The 17,842-nt window shown below is 37.4% G+C and overlaps 1 protein-coding gene across 7 annotated transcripts in view; it reads left to right on the top strand.

Moving 5' to 3' along the window:
* Positions 1-17,842, top strand: part of CDKL3 (cyclin dependent kinase like 3) — a 43,045-nt gene that overhangs the window by 13,334 nt on the left and 11,869 nt on the right. For all 7 annotated transcript variants that reach the window (XM_036014020.1, XM_036014017.1, XM_036014019.1 and 4 more), the window contains 4 exons: positions 4,312-4,490; positions 8,997-9,109; positions 12,392-12,531; positions 16,970-17,058. In XM_036014020.1, the coding sequence (XP_035869913.1) occupies positions 9,025-9,109; positions 12,392-12,531; positions 16,970-17,058 (314 nt within the window). In that variant the 5' untranslated portion in view covers positions 4,312-4,490; positions 8,997-9,024. The remainder of the gene's footprint in view (positions 1-4,311; positions 4,491-8,996; positions 9,110-12,391; positions 12,532-16,969; positions 17,059-17,842) is intronic.

Below are 17,842 nucleotides of genomic sequence, written 5' to 3'. Positions count from 1 at the left end.
CCAATTTAAAAATGGGCGAAGGACTTGAATAGAAATGTCTCCAAAGAAGATACACAAATGGCTGCTAGCACATGAAATGATGCTCAATATCATTAGTCATTATGGAAATGCAAATTAAAATCAAAATGAGACACTGCTCATATGCATGAAGCTGGATGTAATTTAGAAAACACAACAAACGTTGGCAAGGAAGTGGAGAGATTGGAACCTCACGTACAGTTGGTGGGAATGTAAAGTGATGTAGCTGCTATGGAAAACTGTTTGGCAGCTCCTCAAAAAGTTAAATGTAGAATTACAATATGACCCATGAATTCCACTCCTAGGTATCTACCCAAGAGAACTGAAGACACATATTCACTAATACCCTGCACAGGAATGTTCACAGCAGCATTTTCATAATAGCCAAAATGCAGAGACAACTAAAGTGTATAGCATCTGATGAATAAGGTAGCTCCATGCCATGGAATTTATTCAGCCACGAGAAGAAATTAAGTACTGATACGTGCTACTGCATGAATGACCCTTGAAAACTTAATGTTAAATAAAAGCAGTCAGATGCAAAAGACTACAGTGTAAATGCCATTTACATGAAATCTCCAGAACAGGCAAGTTCATATTTGCATATCTTCTTTGAAGAAATGTTTATTTAAGTCCTTTGCCTATTTTTAAATTGGGTTATTTTTATTGTTGAGCTGTATTTTATACAACATGGTTTGGATACTAGGTGATTATCAGGTAGATATATGACTTGCAGATATTTTTCTCTCATTCTGTGGATTTTTTTGCTTTTTTAAAAAAACCCTTACCCAAGGATATGTTTCCTGTTTTTAGAGAGAGAGGAAGGGAGAGAAGAAGAGAGAAATATTGAAATGAGCGAAAAACATCAGTTGCTTCCCGTACCCACCCAGACTGGGGATTGAACCTGCAAACTTTTGGTGCAGGGGATAACACTCCAACAAAATGAGCCACCCAGGGAGGGCTCTTTTTGCTTTCTTGATATTTAGTGTCTTATTTAGTTCTTTTTAATAATTTCTTCTTCTTAATTGATATTCTTGATTTGGTGAGACATTGTGTTCATACTTTTCTTTCATTTGGACATGGTTTCCTTTAGCTTTGAACATATTTAAAATAGCTGATTAGAGTCTTTGTCTGGAAAGTTCAATGTCTGGGTTTCCTCAGGAAAAGTTTCTTATTGACAGTTTTTCTTTCCTGTGTATGGGCCATACTTGTTTCTTAGAATAACTTTAATGTGGTATTCACTCTGAAAATCAGTTTCCTGTCTCTCAGGGTTTGTTGTTGCTGTTTGTTGGGGTGGCTATTTGTTTAGTTACTTTTCTGAACTAATTCTGTGAAGTCTGTTTTCATCGTGTGAAATCTCTGCTCAGCTACCTTAGTGGTTAGCTAATGACTGGACATAGGTTTACTGAAGCACCGGAAACCAGTAAGCCTCTCAGCCTTATTTACTGAGGGGCTCTTTCTGTGTGTTGGGACATGCCTTCAATGTTCAGACAAACAGTTTAGAGCTCTGCCTCAGCCTTACCTTCCTGCTTGTATAGAGCCTTAAAGTCAGCTGAGGCAAGACTTTAGGACCATCTTGGGTCTTTCCAGCATATGCACAGCTCTGCACATGGCCTTGATTCTCAGCACTGTGTTAGAGCTTTGCCAACCCTTTATGAACATCTCACTTCCAGCCTCTCTAAACATTGATGAGAGAAGTGAAGGAAGACCTAAACAAATAGAAAAATTCTGTTTATGAAGGTCTCACTGTGATTGTGGAAGACCAAGGAGGATGTTGTCAGAACATACAATTTTAAGAGTTGGGATTCAGAGAATGTGTGGTTCTCATGGGTAACACAATTCTGCATGCAGTCATGCTGTTAGCTGTTGGAAAGAGTGAGAATGTTAGGGTGGCAGCTGGGTGGCTCCTTCTGCTGTCCATCCAGAGCACGGAGGAGAAGGGTGGTGGGTGTGTGGTGGTCAGTGTGTGTGGTGTTATCCTAATGTGCTTGTTCAGGTCTACTTTTGTTCACATTACATCCTTGGATTTTGGAATAGTCACTGGCATGTAGTAATCACTCAGTAAAAATTTTGGAAGTAAAAATAGATCCATGTAGTTGTACAGGTGGCACCTGTAATATGGCTCATTACCCTAAGTTAAATTTTGGTCATTTATGGAGGAACACTGAGGCAGAACAAGAGTCAATCCCAAAGATATAGCAGTAAGTTTTATAAACAAGGAGAGAGCTCAGATTTCTGTCACTGAAATATTTTCACTTGTGCTGTGATACCTTTCTAGTGATGACAACATACTTCATTAATTTGATAAAGTTTTAAAATGCCTTCTTTGTGTTAGGCACTGTACTGGACAGTGGGAATATAGCTTAAACAAGACATACCATATTTTGCCACATATGATGAGTTCCTCATATATCCTCATGTGTACAATGCGTAACCATGCGTCAGCACCAGTTCCCATGTATAACACACATCCTATTTTTCCCTAAAAAATTTGGGCAAAAAGTGCACATTATACACAGCAAAATATGCTACATCTCGCCCTCATGCAGCTTACAGTCTGGTGGGAGTCACAAACAAGTAAACAGGCAATTAATAATACAGCACAACACATACTGTGATAGGGGAAGTACAGGATGTTATCAAAACAAATGGAAGGAACATCTAAGCTGAGACCTGAGGAAACAGTTGTCCAGGCAGTTGAAGCAGCATCAACAAATGCACAGATGAGACAAACTCTAGAAAGTTGAGAAACTAATATTCTAAGAAAAGAAGTGGAGAAGCTTGAGAAAGCAAACTGGGTTCAAATCCTACAAGGCTTTACAAGCCATTTTAAAGAGTTTCAAATTTGTCGTGTAGGGCAGGGAATCCTTGAAGGATGTTAAACAGAGAAGCAACATGATCACATGTGGTTTTAAAATAGTACTGTGACTTCATTATGGATGGTGGATTGGAGGGCATCAGAGTGAATGCAGGAAGACCAGTTAGCAGTGTTGTAATTTTCAGTGAGAGAGCTGGGGGGGGGGGGGGGGGCCTTGAACTTGGGTGAGGAGATAGGTTAAGAGTATATGGGAGATGAGGGAGAAAAATACCTGGGTTTCTGGGTTGAGACATGGGTCATTGTTGGTTCCATTCACTGAGCTAAAGGACTACCAAGCACAAGTAAGTTTGGGGGAGATGATGTGTTTAGTTTTGGATCTGCTAAGTGGGATTTCTTATGGAATTCCACTTCTTGCAGAAACCAAGAGTGATGTCTAGAAATAGAAATTAGACATAGAAATTTGGAAAGCATCATTATACAGATAGTTACTAAAGTTATAAAAGTAGATGAGATTGAGATGGAGTAGCCAATAGGTGAAAAGAAGCCCAAGAGTATGGAGTCCCCATAACCAAAGGAAGAAAGTGGTCAAAAAAAAAAAAAAAAAGCAGATGAGATTGTTCAGGAAGCATGATGTATGAGAAGAGAAAGCCTAAGATCAGAACCCTATATTTAAGGGACTGATAGAGAATTGCTGCAGAGCTAGAAAGAGCCTGGGAGAGTTTTAGGTCCTAGAAATCAGTTACGGGGGAGTGGTTGGCAACATTTTTACACTAAGATATTAAGTAAGGTATGTATTGAGGGATGTCTCTTTGGATGTAGCAACAATTAAGTTGTTGACATTAGCTCAGGCCAGTTAACGGAACATACAAGCAGAAAACAGATTACTTGGAGAAGGGAATGAGTGGACATAAAGTGAAGGATGAGTAACGGTGATGACTTCGAGAGGATTAGCTGTGAAGGAAATGAGAGAAAGGGCAGTACCTGGGCTGTGACATGGGGCTAAAGGAAAAGTTCAACTTTTTTTGTTAAGTTCTTTTGTTTACTTTTCCTTTTAGGAATGTGACTTACCTTTTTAGTATTATACTTGTTTTCTTTTGAAATTTTTCATTTTTTTGAGAGAGAGAAGGGGATTTGTTGTTCCTCTTATTTATGCATTTATTCATTGATTATTTTATGTGCCCTGACAGGGAATCAAACCCACAACCTTGGCATATCAGGATGATGCTCTAACCAACTGAGCTGCCTGGCCAGGGTCTATACTTGTTTTCTTGATTTTCTTTCATTACGAGATGATGTATGGGGCAAGAATTGAAAATGTATAACTTTAGCTTTTGCATTGTGTGACTAATTCTTGCATGTGGTAAGAAATAGTTTTACTATCTTAATTAGCTAAATTTTCTCTGTATAACTTTTGTGAGATTCTCTGGGTAATAAAACCTCATTTTAATGTGTTGCATCTTCTGTTTGTTTTCTAGATCATTCATCGGGATATAAAACCTGAGAATGTTTTAGTATCCCAGTCAGGAATTACTAAACTCTGTGATTTTGGATTTGCACGAACGCTAGCAGCCCCTGGGGACATTTATACAGACTATGTGGCCACACGCTGGTATAGAGCTCCAGAATTAGTATTAAAAGATACCTGTTATGGAAAGTATGTATATTTTGGGATGTCTCTGGCCTTTCCTGTCAATCTCTATTTTTCCTTTGGTGAATCTGTCACCCCTACTACGGACACCCTCTGCTTTCTGCATCTGAATTGGGGATAAGAAAGAGATACCTCTGCATAGAACAGAGGCCTGCCTCATAGGCACCTGACCTGCTGGCTGTAGATGTTGACGTGCTTGCTTTTTGGGGCTGAATGGCCCCAACTCCAAGAGACCTATGGAGACACCCTTCAGCCTGTATTCATGCTTGCTTCAGTGCCCCATCCTTGGCAGAGTTGCCTTCTCTGCTTATCTTGAGCCTCTACATTCTGCAAAGATTTTAAAAATAATTTACCTCACTCTGTCCTGGCTGGTGTGGCTCAGTGGATTGAGCACTGGACTGCAACCAAAGGGTTGCCAATTTGATTCCCACTCAGGGCACATGCCTGGGTTGCAGGCCAGGTCCCCAGTAGGGGTAGTGTGAGAGGCAATCACACATTGATGTATCTCTCCCTCTCTTTCTCCTTTCCTTCCCCTGTCTAAAAATAAATACAATTTAAAATAAAATTTACCCTACTATAAGAACTGCCAAGTTTTCCATTTTCTGGGATATGGCATTCTCTTTGCAAAGACTGGCAAGTAATAATTTTTAAATTATACTGTTCCAGATGCCTCAAAAAGTAGCATGGTCTCAGTTTATTGTGCAACAATAGATACAGTGTATGAAACAGCAACCTAATATGCAAATAATGAATCTGAGAGAACATAAAGGAACCACATTGTACAACTAATACAAGAAATGGAGGGGGGCGCCCTGACCAGCTTGGCTTAGTGGACTGGGCATTGTCCTGCAAAGTGAAAGGTCACCAGGTGTATTCCTGGTCAGGGCACATGCCTGGGTGCTGTCCCAGGTCCCTAGGTGGGGGCATGTAAGAGGCAACTGATCAGTGTTTATCTCCCACATCAATGTTTCTCTTCCTCTCTTTTTCTCTCCCTTTCCCTCTCTCTAAAAATAAATAAATAGTATTTGTTTTAAATTTTAAAAAGTAGGGGGATAATTTTTGTGTGCTTTTTCTAGAAATCATTGTTCTCTTTTTATATATATATTATCTAATATTAAAGAGTACTTTGTGTCAGAAATTGTTCTAAATACTTTACATGCATTAAATCATTTAACTTTCACGATAACCCTGTGATAAAAGTGGTGCTATTGTTATCCTCATTTTAAATAAGAGGACACTGAGGCACAGAAAGGAAGCCAATTTGCTGGAAGTCACTCCATAGTACCTTTTCTACTGTACTTACCACTGATGCCCTACCAGACTGTCTCCCTGCTGTGAGTACCAGAAAGAGAGGAGAGAAAGGAGAAGAAAAAATATTAGAAGGCATAGTGAATGAAAAGGGACCAGATTCATTGAAAAACGATAACCAAGAAGCTCAAAAAACTCCAAGTACGATCAAGTCAAAGAAAGCCACAAACAGATATAGCAATAAAATGCCAAAAGTTAAAAACAAGAAGAAAATCTTAAAAACAGCAAGAGAAAAGTAATTCATCACTTACAGTGGCACTTCCATAGGAATAACAGCTAACTTCTCAGTAGAAACAATGTAGGCCAGAAAGTAGTGGTACAGCATATTCAAAATACGTAAAGAAAAAAATTACTAACCAAAACTCCTATATCCAGCAAACTTATCTTACAAGAATAAAGGTGAAATAAAGACTTTCCCATATAAACAAAAACAGAGAATTTGTTGCTAGCACCCCTGCCTAACAGGAGTTACTAGAGGAAGTGCTTCAGGTTGAAAACATGTGACCCCAGAGAGTAATTTGAATCCACAAGAAAAGCAATGAGCACAGGTAAAGGTACTTACGTTACTATAAAAGATACTGTATTTTGCCATGTATAATGTGTGCTTTTTTTGCTCAAATTTTTGAGGGAAAAGTAAGGATGCACATTATACATGGGTGATACTAATTCTGTATCTTTATACATGTTTTTAATTCTTTTATTTATGTTTATGCATTAAAAGTATAACTCTAGAAAACAATAATGATATCCATATGCAAAATAATACCTTGGAATATGATAATTGGTTTTGTTACTAAATATAAATAAATTAAAAAATTAAAATGAAAGATTTTTTTCCTGAAAGTTTGGGCCAAAAATGAGGGTGTACATTATACACTGGAGTGCATTGTACATGCCAAAATATGGTAGCATACATTCATATCTTTATCCCTTATTCTCTTGTGTGATTTTAAAGGCAATTGTATGAAATACTATGCACATAATATATTGTTGGGCCTATAAACATATAAATATATAAATGTATATTTTATATGTATATTTGCCAATAACAACAAAAGGAATGTAGGGAGGAGCCGAATTATATTTGGCTCAGGAAATGTAAGTATATTATCATAGATTGTGAAGTAATAATTAAAGCAACGTATTGTTTGATTTATAACATAAATAGATGTAATATGTACAGCAAAAATACCACAAAAAAACGGAAACAGACTAGAGTTATATAGGAATAACTTGTCTTTATATGTATCACTGGAATTAAGCTAGTATTTGTTTCCCCAGCTGTCCAGAAGTAGGGCATCCCCATACCCTATTGCTTACCCCTAAATCATATCCCCATCTAAACTTGGCACATTGTAAGTTCTGTGCCAGTTAATATTCAATGTGGCCTAGCTGTACTCTAGCTATTGTTTTTTAAATATTTCTAGCTGAAAGATAAGTTCCTTGAGGAGCAGTAGAATATCTCTTGTACTCCACAGAGCCAAAGTTGGTGCCCTGTACATGGCAAGTTTGGATTCTATGAGGCCTCACATTGTGTTTAAAATAGATTTGCTTGTGAGTGTTGTTTTTTTTTTAATTGATTCTAGAGAGGAAAGAAGGAGTGAGAGGGAGAGAGAGAGACAGAGGAACATCAATTTGTTATTCCACGTATTTATGCATGCATTCATGCCTGATTCTTGCATGTGCCCTGACCAGGGAATGGAACCACAACCTTGGAGTATGGAAGCGATGTTCTAACCAACTGAGCTACATGGCCAGGGCTGTGAGTGTTTGTTTTTTTTTTAAAAAAACCTTTCATTGTAAAACAAAATACAGGTACCAGAAAAGCCTACACAATAAATGTATACCTTACCATCAAGTCAAAAAATAGAATTTTGCCCTTGTTGGTGTGGCTCAGTTGGTTGGAATGTCATCCTGTGAACCAAAAGGTTGGGTGTTTCATTCCTAGTCAGGGCACATGCCTAGGTTGTGGGTTCAGTCCCCAGTTGGGGTGCATATGGGAGGTAACCAATCAATGTTTCTCTCTCACATGGATCTTTCTCTCTTTCTCTCTTTCCTCCTTCCTCTCTCTAAAATCAATAAACTAATTTTTTTAAAAAATACAATTTTTTTGGTCACTCCAGAAGACCCTCCATGGGCCCTATTCTAATTATAACACTTTCTCTTCCCCCAAAAGTAACCATGACATTGACTTCAGTTACTTCGTATTTCTTTATACCTTTACACCCAAAGTACATCTACTTAGTTTAATCTAGCCTTGTTTTATGCCAGCTTCTTTGAGATATGATTCGAATACCTATACACAATTCATCCATTTAAAGTGCACAATTCAGTGGGTTTTAGTATATTCACGGAGTTGTGCAACTGTCACCACAATCAATTTTAAGGCATTTTCATCACCTCACAATGAAACCTTGTGCCCACTAGCAGTTACTCTCAGAGATTGCTTTACACTAGCACACGTAGACAGACCTATGTCATGATTAGGTTGTTTCCAATGCTTTTCTACCACAGTGTTCCTGTGAAATGTTTATATTTGTGCACATGTGCAAGTAGATTTTTGGATCAATTTCTAGGAATAAAGTACTTGTTCAAAAGTAACTTTTCCAATTTTTCCTCCAAGAAGTTATGTAAGTTTACACTTCCAGAACAGTACCTATGTATATTTGCTTTCCACAGCCTCACCAGCAGTAATCGGTCTCATTGTGGTATTTATTTGTATTTCTTCTGAAGGTGATGTTGGGGATCATTTTTAATCTGTTTAAAAGCCCCAGTGATATAAACTAGCTTTTAAAAAACTAATTACATAGGAAAAAAGTTTGAATTATGGGTGACTCACAATGTGTCAAGATAAATAAATAAAATGAAAGTGATTAATGTTTGAGATTTTTAATATATACTTTTAAAATGCAAGATGACTTTAGTATTCAATTATTCTAATTCATAAACTATTTATCATAATGTTCTTATGTAAGTATCTGAAACAGTTTTAGAATTATAGTTACTTTTTATCTCAATTGCCACATGTGATAATATTTAATATATATGTATATCCTAAAGTTGGCATATGATACTACAGTGAAAATTTATAAATAATACTACCTAACCATTCTTTTTTCTTTGTCCTTTATTTTAAAAGTTCTTTTAGACAATATTTTTAATGTATCTCTCCATGAAAAAGTGGTTTATTCTTACCTGTTTCAGGCCTGTGGATATCTGGGCTTTGGGCTGTATGATCATTGAGATGGCCACTGGAAATCCCTTTCTTCCTAGCAGCTCTGATTTGGACTTACTTCATAAAATTGTTTTAAAAGTAGGTAGGTATTACTGAAATACAGTGTGAAGTGCCTAAAACAAATGTTTCCAGGTCAATTTTGCTTGACTTTCAAATTTAGTTTTCTCATTATAAGAACAGGGAAGCATCTTGTTTGGATAGATGGCAGCAGATGGAAGCCTTGAGCTGATAAAGCAAGCAGAAAATTCTCTTCTGTTTTTACAAATATTTTGTTTGCCAGGATGCAAATAGCTAAGCCATATGTTGATGGCTGATAATTAGGAAAAATGGTACAGTAGGAATCCTCTTCAATTGGTCTGAAAGTTGTTTTAAAATTTTGGCTTCTACAAATATTTGCATACTCAAAGAAGACTTTTAAATGATATATTTAATTTATGGTTTTTTGTATTTTATTTAATCTTTATTGTATTTTTTCCATTACCCTTTAGTCCCCTTATACTCCCATGCCCCCAGCAATCACCACACTGTTGTCCATGTCCATGAGCCCTTTTTCCTTTTTGCTCAATCCTTCCACCTCCTAACCTCTCCCCACTAGCTGTCATCTGCTCTCCATCTGAATCTGTCTCTGTCTTGTTAGTTGAGTTTGTTCATTAGATTCCACATATGAGTGACATCATATGCTACTGGTCTTTCTCTGCTAAGTGGCTTATTTCACTTAGCGTAATGTTCTCTGGGTCCATCTATACTGTAATAAAGGGTAAAATTTTCCTTTTTTTATGGCTAAGTAGAATTCTGTTGTATAAATGTCCCATAATTGTTATCCACTCATCTATTGATGGACACTTTGGCTGCTTCCATATCTTGGTGACTGTAAATAATGCTGCAATGAACACAGGGGCACTTATGTTGTTTTGAATTAGTGTTTTGGGTTCCTTCAGATATATTCCCAGAAGTGAGATTGCTGGGTCAAAGCCAAATCCATTTTTAATTTTTTGAGGTATCTCCATACTGCTTTCCACCACAGTGGCTGCACTAGTCTGCATTCCCACCAACAGTGCAGAAGGGTTCCCCTTTCTCCACACCCTCACTAGCACTTGTTGCTTGTTGATTTATTGACATTAACCATACTGGCAGGCGTGAGATGGTATCTCACTGTGGTTTTAATTTGCATTTCTCTGATGATTAGTGACATTGAGCATCTCATAATGGCTATTGGCCATCTGTATTCCTCCTTGGAGTAGTGTCTATTCAGGTCCTTTGTCTATTTTTTAATTGCAGTGTGTGTTTGTTTGGTGTTGAGTTTTATAAGTGTTTTATACATTTTGGATATTAACCCCTTATCAGATGTATTGGTGAATATGCTCTCCCATTCTTCGGTTTGTGTTTTTATGTTGTTGATGATTTCCTTTGCTGTGCAAAAACTTTTCAGTTTGATGTAGTCCCATTTGTTTATTTTTTCTTTTGTTTACCTTGCCTGGGGAGATATGTCTGATAAAAATTTGCTGTGAGTAATATCTGAGATTTTGCTGCCTATGTTTCCTTCTAGGATTTTTATGGTTTCAGGTCTAACATTTAAGTCTTTGGTCCATTTTGAATTTATTCTTGTGTATGGTATAAGAAGATGGTCTAGTTTTCATTTTCCTGCATGTATCTGTCCAATTTTCCCAACACCATTTATTGGCTAAATTATCTTTAACCCACTGTATGTGCTTGCTTCCTTTGTTGAATATTAGTTGACTATAAATGTGTGGGTTTATTTCTGGGTTCTCTATTCTGTGCCATTGATCTATGTGTCTGTTATTATACCAGTACCATGCTTTTTAAAAGCATGTGGACATAGAAAGTCAATTATTTGCTGCAAAAACCTTTTTTATCATAGTAGATAACCAAATAGCTAAATAACCCATTCAAAAATATATTTGATGAAAAGTGAAATTGATTATCTGCTTTGACTGCTGAAGCATTTTGATGGATAGCCTTGCTCATGGAGTTTGTGTGTGTGTGTGTGCGTGTGCGTGTGTGTATACACGTTGTATGTATATACAATGTGTATGTATACACACACATAGTATATACATACACACATAGCCTAAATACAATGTGTACCTATATATATGAATGAGGAGCTGGAGGAGCCCTTTCTGTGGTGGGGAAGCTATACATGAACACGTAATTACAGGATGATGAGGAAAGTACTGTGAACAACTATAAAAACCATGAAATCTGGATAAATATTTCTTTTAAAGGGTTTATTTATTTAGAGAGAGGGGAAGGGAGGGAGGATGAGAGGGAAAGAAACATCAATGTGTGGTTGCCTCTCACACTACCCCTACTGGGGACCTGGCCTGCAACCCAGGCATGTGCCCTGACTGGGAATCTAACTGGTGACTCTTTGGTTTGCAGTCCAGTACTTAATCCACTGAGCCACACCAGACAGGGCTGAAATCTGGATAAATACTGATTAAGGATACAGTCAGAGCCTTAAAGCATCACATTTTTGTGTCATCTTTAAAGTTTTGGTTATAAGATTAATGTTGGAAGAAAGCCTAGAGATAGTGGGATTATTCTTTTTTCATTTTAAAGATGAGGAAACCATGGCACAGAAAGGGAGGCGGCTTTCCCAAGGTCACAGAACTAGTTGTGTAGCAAAACTAGTACTAGAACTTAGCTCCCTTCACTCCTATTTATAATTTCTTTTCATTCTACTACTATTATTTAGCTTTGTTTTTTCTCTGCAATATTTCTATTTCTAAATAATTTTAATATGTTAGCTATTCTGAGTAAGGCTTTGTTGATGAATGCTTGCTAGTTAGGCCATTTAGATAATCATATGGAAATATGTAAAGGTTCGTATTTTGTTTTCCTGATAGCACCATATATTATGTGTTATATTGTGGGAAAAGAAAATAAGCCTGGTTGTTTTACATTCTCTAGTGCCTGTGTGCTACCAACAGATTACTGGGGAAACTTCAATTTTTTATGCTATATTAAGATAGTTTCTTGTTCAATTTGAAAAAATTAAAAAGTATAAATGTTATTCTTTCTTTTTAGTAACTTAATACACAACATACAGCAATTTGATTATTATTTTGAAGATATTATTTATTTATTTTCAGAGAGAGGAGAAGGGAAGGAAAAGAGGGAGAGAAACATCGATGTGAGAGAGAAACATTGATGGGTTGCCTCCCATACGTGGCCCTACTGGGGATGCACCTGCAACCCAGGCATGTTCCCCAACCAGGAATCAAACTGGTGGCTTTTTGCCTTGAGGAACAATACCCAACCAACTGAGCCATACCGGTTAGGGCTGATTATTTTTATTGTAGACTAATTTCTCTCTTCTTATATATTTTTCTCTTTTCAGGCAATTTGACACCTCATTTGCAGAATATCTTTTCCAAGAGTCCAGTTTTTGCTGGAGTGATCCTTCCTCAAGTTCAACACCCCAAAAATGCAAGAAAAAAGTACCCAAAGCTAAATGGATTGTTGGCAGATGTTGTTCACGTACGTTAAGAGATTAAGGACTTATTTCTGGGAAATTTGCATAAATTATAATATAGTTTCAGAGTATTACTTCAATGAAATTCTAAAAGGATTTGTAGAGTAATGGTATCTGTTAAAAGTACTATAGTCTTGTCTTTGTGGTTAGCTCAGAGAAAGTAAAATTCATAGACTATTAGAACTGAAAGCCCACTAGGGTAATCTTGTTTATTATTTTTAGTTTGCCTCAACTTTAATGATAATTAGGTGTAAACTGGGAAAATTCTAAGGACTTATTTGTTTATCGTCACCTTTTACTAACCACTCTCCCCAAGTTAGGGAGCTGTCCCACATGCAGTGGCATCCTCAGGTATCTACAGGTATTGGCACCTGCAGTTGTAACACTGCTTGAAGACATGCCAATGCCAAAATACACGTGCACCTTGAATTGGAGGGGAAAAAACACCTTTTGTAGTAATTTTAAATTATTTTAAAATTTAATTTTCATTTTAAACTAGGTAATAAATATACCAATACACTTGGTACAAAATTCAAAAGGTAAGAGACTTTACTCTGAAAAGTAGGTGTTCCTGTTCACTCTGTCCAGCCAATTTCCTTTCCCAGTGTCAACTAAGCTGTCTTATTTCTAATATATAGCACTTAAAAAAGTGGTCACCTAAATTTCAAAGCAAATGTACTGTAGTGTTTGTAAGAAGGGACTCCGGAATCACAAAGACTACATTTAAAACCTAGCTCTCTCCTCGTAGCTCTATAACCTTGGGCAAGTCACTTAATCTCAATGCCTCAGTCCACTGGGCTATACAACAATATTTTTATTGATTTTTATAAAGATTATTTATTTATTTATTTTTAAAGAGAGGGAAAGAAAGGGAGAGAAACATCAATCAGTTGCACATGTCCCCAGCTGAGGACCAGCCTGAAACTCAGGGATGTGCCTTGACCGGGAATCAAACTGGTGACTTTTCACTTTGCCGCTCGAGACTCGACCAACTAAGACACATGGGTCAGGGCTAAAACAACATTTAACAATATTTATTTTCTGGGGCTGGAGGATTAAATAAGGCAATGAATGTTCAGAGCATAGGGCCTTGAGTAAACTGGTCATGTTAATTGTCTTTGCTGTTGTTTAGATAAATTTGAACATATGATATATAATATCTAAAGACTATTCTTGAAGGAAAAAAATTATTTTATTGGTACCTGGAGAGAACTAGAGTTTATTAAGGATCAGATTTGTTTACTACATTTTCAGTTTAATTCCTTTTCTTTATTTCATAGTTTTCATTATATAAACAATATACAATGATTATAGAAAAAGTAGAAAATACATGATAAACAAAAAAAGATAGGTTAAGATTTTCCTAACTCCCATAATCCAGAAAAAGTTAATTTTAACATTTTGGTTTATACTTGTATACCCATAGACCTTTCCTAACCAAATATATACATAGAAATTTATGTTTCCGACTTCTGGTCAAGATGGCAGCATAGGCAAAAGTGGCTTGCCTCCTCACACAACCACATCAAAATTATAAATAAATTATAGAACAACCATCCCTTAGAACCAGCAGAAGTTGAGTTAAATGGAAGTCTGACAACTACGGAATTACAAAAACCACATCCATCCAGACTGGTAGGAAGTGGAGATTCAGAATGGGCTGGTCCCACATACATGTGTGGCTGATAAAAATTCAGGAGAAATATCTTGGGAGTGAGGAGTCCCAGCCCCACACCAGACCCCCCAATGCAGGGTACTAGTGCCAGAAAGATAAGTCCCTATAACTTCCAGCTGTAAAACCCAGCAGGGATGAGTCAATGGAAGAAACTTCTGGAGTCCCAAGCAGTTCCTCTTAAAGAACGCACACACAAACTTACTCAGACTTACTCCCTCTAAGCTCTAACACTGGGGTAGCAGCTTGAAAGGCACCAGTGCCATACAGGGAGGAACTAAAGTGGCTGGCACCAATATGAGAGCTGGGAGACAGCTTTCTCCCAGACAGAAAGGCAAGCTGAGCCACAGAGCTGGCAGGTGGATCCCATATCTGAGACTCTATTGAACTGGCTAACACTGTTTGACCCTGCCCTGCAGATCCCCTGGACTCCAGCCCACCCAACTTACAGCTGTTAACAGCAGCCATCTCAGATTGCTTTATAACTCAGGCAGGATGCCGCAGGCAAAACACAGGTTGAAGCTGACTTTGGACTGTGCCACCTGGGAAACCGCAGGACCTGTGCACCTAGTGGACAGCTACTGACCATGTCAGAACACTGCCACTCTGGCCCTGCACAGCTGATGCCCCATGGAGGGCGGAGGTTGGTGGTCAGTGGTAATAGCCAATCCTTGCAACTGGACTGTCCTGGGTAAATCTCTCCCTTTGACCTGCCAACAGAAACTAAGGCTCACCTATAAGAGGAGGGTGTACTCAGCCCACATGAAGGGCACACACACATCAAGTACCCAGCTTGGGTGATAGGGGAGGCTGTGCCACAGGACCCTGCAGGACACCTACAACATTAGTTCACGATATCAAGACAGAGAGACATAGCAGCTCTACCTAATACCTAGAAACAAACACAGGGAGGCTGCTAAAATGAGGGGACAAGGAAACATGGACCAAATGAATGAACAGAACAAAGCTCCAGAAAAAGAACGAAACAAAATGGAGATAAGCAATCTATTAGGTGCAGAATTCAAAACATTGGTTATAAGAATGCTCAAGGAATTTGGTGAGGACCTCAGCAGCATAAAAATGATCCAGTCAGAAACAAAGGATACACTGAATAAAGCTGAGAATCAAATCAATGATTTGGAACATAAGGAAGCAAAAAACAACCAATCAGAACAACAAAAATAAAAAAGAATTAAAAAAGCGAGTATAGTATAAACAGCTTCTGGGATAACTTCAAGCAAACCAACATTCACATCATAGGGGTGCCAGAAGGAGAAGAGAAAGAGCAAGAAATTGGAACTCTATTTGAAAAAATAATAAAAGAAAACTTCCCTAATTTGGTGAAGGAAACAGACATGCAAGTCCAGGAAGTACCAAGAGTCCCAAACAAGATGGATGCAAAGAGGCCCCCTCCAAGACACATCATAATTAAAATGCCAAAGGTTAAAAATAAAGAGAGAATCTTAAAAGCAGCAAGAGAAAAGCAGATAATTACCTACAGAGTAGTTCCTCTAAGACTGTTGGCTGATTTCTGAGAAGAAACTTTGCGGTCATGAAAGGGCTGGCAAGAAACATTCAAAGTCATGAAAAGCAAGGAACTACAGCCGAGGTTGCTAATTACCCAGCAAAGATATCATTCAGAATCGAAGGGTAGATAAAGAACTTCCCAGACAAGAAAAAACTAAAGGAGTTCATCTACACCAGACCGTTATTATATGAAATGTTAAAGGGACTTATTTAAGAAAAGATCAAAACTATGAGCAATGAAATGGCAATAAATACATATCTATCAACAATTGAATCTAAAAAACATGCTAAGCAAACAAGAAGAACAGAAACAAAATCATGGATACAGAGAGAGTTTTGATGGTTGCCAAATGGGAGAGGGGTGTGGTAGAAGGGGTGAAGAGGTGAGTTGATTAAGAAGTACATACAGGTACAGAATAGCCATGGGAATGTAAAGTGCAGTATAGGAAATGGAGTAGCCAAAGAACTTATACACATGACCCATGGACATGAACAATGGTGGGGGGATTGCCTGAGGGGGGTGTTGGGTGGTGGGGGGCAAAGGGGGAAAATTGGGACAACTGTAGTAGCATAATTAATAAAATATACTTAAAAATAGAAGTGTATTTTTATAACTATAGTTAATTGTATATGAATTTTGTGTGACTTATTATCCAAAACCCTTACTTCCATTTTCAGTTTTTGTTTTGTGGGGTTTTTAATTTATTTTGCTACTCACTTGAAGTACTCTCCAGGTAGGGAAATGAAAGAGTGTTCAAATAATGGATTATTGGAAAATTTGGTTCTTGTATGTTTATGAAATTTGATTATGCCGTAGCAAGAGCCCTGGATTAGGAATTGCACAATGTGAGTTAAAATTCTATTTTGGGAAATATGTAATCATGCTTCTAGCTCTGTAAAATAGAAATGATAATCCATGAACTTTCCACCTCCCAGGCTGATAAAAAGGTCAAAAGGAGTTAATTAATTTCTGCTAATTCCAGCAGAAACAGACTCACTTCTGATCTGGCTAGAATCATAGGACATTTAACCTGTGACAATGTTTTATGAGTACAAATTTCTTAGGGAAATAAATGGTCAGAACACACAATCAGAAATTCCTGAGGTCTAATTCCATCTTTTCAAGAATGCTATTAGCTCTGGGTAATTAATTACTTTTATACTTATCAAATAAATTGAATTTTTGCCTCATAGAGCCCTATTAATAGTTTATTTAACCATAGAATCTTTTTTTCATATTCTAGGCTTGTTTACAAATTGATCCTGCTGAGAGAATATCATCTACTGACCTTTTGCATCATGAGTATTTTACCAGAGATGGATTTATTGAAAAGTAAGCCTTTTGAGTGAGTTTGGACTCCTTGGTATTCTGTATTAGGAAGTTTTACTAGCATGAGAATTGCTGGATAGGGTAATGTCACACAACAGGAAAATTCAATCTAACGAAAACGTACTGAGTTCCTATGTTGACTAGGTATATGGTAGACTTAGACATATCACAGTGAAATTCTAATAATAAAAATAATCTCAGTTAATATTCATTACAGTTACTATGTCCTAGGATGTGTGCTAAGCTCTTTACACACATCTTCAATGGTCATCATTGGTCAGAGATAACATTAAATAAATAATTGGTCATTTCTATCTTTATTCCCATTTGGACCTCTGACTTAGAATAGTCTGGTCTTTCCTCTTTTGATAGCATCTCTGAGCTATATATTAAAATTAAGATTCATCTCCCAAAATGATTGTTTTCTCTGCTTTACTTATTCTCTGTTGCAGTGGCTATTATTTTTTCTCTCCACCAAACTGGAAGTGCCCTAAAGACATGGACCAAGCTTCTCACAGCTGTGCTGTTTCCCACATTCACACACACACACATATTTATAAAAATTAAAATGTAAATCAGCCAAATTTCTTTAAAAAACACCATTTTTTATTTTAATTTACTTTTAGAGAGAAGGGAATGGAGGGAGAAAGAGGGGGAAATACAACATTAGTGTGTGATCGCCTCTTGTGCCCCCCCCCCCCCACTGGGGACCTGGCCTGCAACCCAGGCATGTGCTCTGAGCGGGAATTGAACTGGCAACTCTTTGGTTCACAGGCTGGCACTCAAT

Source organism: Phyllostomus discolor, chromosome 13 (genome assembly GCF_004126475.2).
Source record: "Phyllostomus discolor isolate MPI-MPIP mPhyDis1 chromosome 13, mPhyDis1.pri.v3, whole genome shotgun sequence".
Taxonomy (NCBI): Eukaryota; Metazoa; Chordata; class Mammalia; order Chiroptera; family Phyllostomidae; genus Phyllostomus; species Phyllostomus discolor.
This window is presented reverse-complemented; position numbering and strand designations above follow the sequence as displayed.